Raw genomic sequence first — 3,300 nt, 5'->3', positions numbered from 1 at the left:
ATTTTATTAAATTTAATTAACTTTAGTTTTTCTAAGTTTTGAAATAATATGTTGTTAACGGGCTTCTAACCGATTGGGTCGATAGCCTTTTTCTGTAGGACGTAAAGATTAATTTTATGTTAAAATATATATATATGTTGTTAACTAAGTTTACTAGTTATACCAGTTATACTAGTTATAAGTAGTTATTACTGTTATTAGTATTTAGCCATATAAAAGATCCGTTAAGATTTGAGACCCGTAGTTGGAAAATTTCAAGACCCGGATCCGTCGAGCCCTTTCAAAGATCCGGAACCCTAAGTCGGGTCAGTTTCGACAGTCGAATATTGACAAATGATTGACAACCAATAACCACAGATGTTTATGTCTTTTGTTTTTCTTTCGTGATACAATGGAAAAACATCAGGAAAACGGAGAAAATAACTTTATCACTAGTCCTTCTAAAATCAAATCTATAAAGATGCCACAGACCGAACCAAACAACATGGTGCAGAGCGATAGTATCAAGCCGAAAGCTCCTAAAGCTAAAAAACGAAAAAAACCTAAAGATACAACGGCGCCCCGACAACCGTTAACAGGTAAATTGTCCAGCCGGTGCATTTCGTTCTATTTAATTACCGGTGGTAAAAAATTGTCTTCATTATAATTGCACCACTTGGGCTTAATTTTTATTAATGCTTCTAGGTTATATTCGCTACTTAAATGATAGACGAGAAGCTGTTAGAACTGCTAATCCAGCAATGTCTTTTGTTGAAATTACAAAGATTCTAGCCAGCGAATGGACAAACTTGCCAGTTGAGAAGAAGCAGCAATATTTAGATGCTGCTGAGCAAGACCGAGAAAGGTAGATATCTAGAAATCTAGACATTAATTTTAAGATTAAATTTGAAGAATTATTTGTGCAGAAYCGGTTATAMCGTACAACTGGCCCATCTTCCTTGAGACGTTATTACAGGGGAACAAATAAAGTATTTCTAATTCYACTGTKCGTAACCGCGTTATGARGWCCACATTTGAAAGTTAGTCTCGATAATCATCTAGGTGATCGGGCCTTTGCGTTCGCGGTTCACAATWTGCTCACACTGTAGGAAATCCTTTTAGTAACAACTTTTCTTGGTGGTGTTTTTAGCAAAAACCACTTACAACGTTCGGAAAAATTGGTGATTGATGTTACTTTCTGGTTTTTGGGTTGATCGRTCAATAGATAGATAGTGRCAGACAAAAAAAGGGACTATTTTTCTTGGGCCAACGTTTCGGCATTATTTAAGCCSTTATCGCGACTCTAAAAGTTGACAGTRATCAGTYTTAAAAGTAAATAAAAGTTATTTGTCATTAATATAATTTACTATTATTTTCAWYCKKAAYGTGCKWAATWTTCATTCKCTKAMWTTGAAGTTTWTMMASKYRATASSACAAACAATCACAMTGAATTAWAACARTACCCAATAACTAAACTCTRWTTATRWAATMAAWMWTGMWATWTTCAAAGATTGCTGAAAATAACAGAAAGGTCCGMRTTMCTAGTARYTGCCCTATTMTGTGTCTTGCACATGTTTGAASGCAAACATTCTTCSCTYAYTTCCTCATATTGATTGAYGAAGWTWCYATTGCAGAWWTYCMTTCTWMATWTTCGCKTGAAGWTTCCGAACCAGTAAAACAKTCTCATTRMTKTGRMWTTTKTMYMCTTSCATAYCACAAAYATTTCGTACWMCYTWTMATWRRATGCTCTMRAYTATTAYAGKCAGSACAWTWWCTGTARATTTTGCTGCGTWTTTWTWWMRTMWMMATCTGMATATKWTACAWACGATTTTGYTKWWAATCAATCGTAAGCAGWMSCGRCAMCMGAATSKTSCGGATAASTTTTTCATGCCTARWWGTTGSTGCCWRWTMTGATGTACGCKTKCATTCATGCTTGCACAACACTAGMAATCTCACGCACCTTCACTCTTCTGCCATCCATAATCATATGWATKTTATCAATGATTTCTGGGGTAGTAGAGGAAACAGGTTGYCCAGGACGTTCAGCGTCACTTGYGTCCATATRRCCACTCYGAAAATTTTGAAACCACTTATAAACTGTTCTAATTGATGAGGCAGAGTCACCGTAAGGTTTATCAAGCTTCTCTTTAGTCGCTTGAGGCCATTTGCCTTTCATAAAGAATGTTTAATCAGTACGCGAAATTCTTTCTCGTCCAGAATTTGAAAATCTCTCGACTCCTTCGTTTCAAACGAACGCCAAACACAACGAAATAAACCGATCTGGCCTAAACTTGGTGTACGTTCTTCCAAGAGATGCTACTAACTGAAAATAATTTCTATAGGTACCAGTGGTGTCCTTTATCTGACTGCACATACTTTTCAAAGCCCCCTCGTATATGTGCAAAAGGTTTGTTGGGTTGGGGTTGTAATTTGGACTATGTTTACAATTTGCAGAAAGTACAGAATGTATTTTCTACTTGAATTTAGTGAAATTTTAGTGGAAATTTACTTGTTATTCTTCTTTCTGACTTTTTTTAGATATTCCAAGGAGTACGAATTGTATAAGCAAACGGATGCTTATAAACAATTTACTCAACAGCAGACGGACAAAAAAGTGAAGGAAACCAAAGATAAAGAGCTTTATGAAAAAGTAACATTGGGAAATGTAAGTACTACTATCTAAATTTACTTTCAACAAATCTTTCGTCTCAGTGCAGCAGATGTAAAATGAAGGAAATTTAAGCAAACATGGCTTTCAGCAAGCAAAACAGGTGTTTACCGATAGTTTAAGCACAGCTTAAATATCATCCAGCTAGGGCACTCGCCGTCGGCATGTTTGATCTAAAGGTTTCGTCCAACGCTTGCTATCTCTCTCGCACGGGGTTTATTTGTCGAGTCCGGACTAAAACGATTTCTATTATTGTAAATGAGTTCGAACAGTGCCGCATTAAGAAATCTTTAAATAAAATTAATTTTTTACTAAAATTTTAAAATACAACCACACATCGATTTACTGATTGTCTATTTAATATATTGTACCGTGGATGGCCGAGTATCAAACTCTTTCTTCAGCTTCCAACTTTTATTAACTCGGTATAACTTTAAATACGGAACAGGAACAAACTAACTTCAAAATGACCGTCAACTTCACAAAAAATAACAATAACAAACGGAAGACTCGGTCTTCCGACTCGCGGGGTGTTACCTCTTCTGCACTCTGTCACTGCTGTCACTTCACTGACTCTTGTTTGGTTTTCGTCGTCGCTTATATAGTTTCCTCCAGGTAACCCAGACGGTTCTCGAAATCTCCAGAACAGGTGC

General features: G+C 36.0%; 2 protein-coding genes across 2 annotated transcripts in view; both read left to right on the top strand.

Moving 5' to 3' along the window:
- The window catches only part of LOC125502397 (protein hairless-like), a gene marked incomplete at its 3' end in the record, with an annotated part of 31,338 nt that overhangs the window by 9,941 nt on the left and 18,097 nt on the right, over positions 1-3,300 (top strand).
- Positions 296-3,300, top strand: part of LOC109535105 (high mobility group protein 20A) — a gene marked incomplete at its 3' end in the record, with an annotated part of 5,853 nt that continues 2,848 nt past the window's right edge. The window contains 3 exon segments of the mRNA XM_019900929.2: positions 296-578; positions 685-844; positions 2,518-2,644. Coding sequence (XP_019756488.2) covers positions 392-578; positions 685-844; positions 2,518-2,644 — 474 coding nt within the window.

Source organism: Dendroctonus ponderosae, unplaced genomic scaffold (assembly GCF_020466585.1).
Source record: "Dendroctonus ponderosae isolate FM_Combo_2020 unplaced genomic scaffold, Dpon_F_20191213v2 Dpon_F_20191213_6, whole genome shotgun sequence".
Lineage (NCBI taxonomy): Eukaryota > Metazoa > Arthropoda > Insecta > Coleoptera > Curculionidae > Dendroctonus > Dendroctonus ponderosae.
This window is presented reverse-complemented; position numbering and strand designations above follow the sequence as displayed.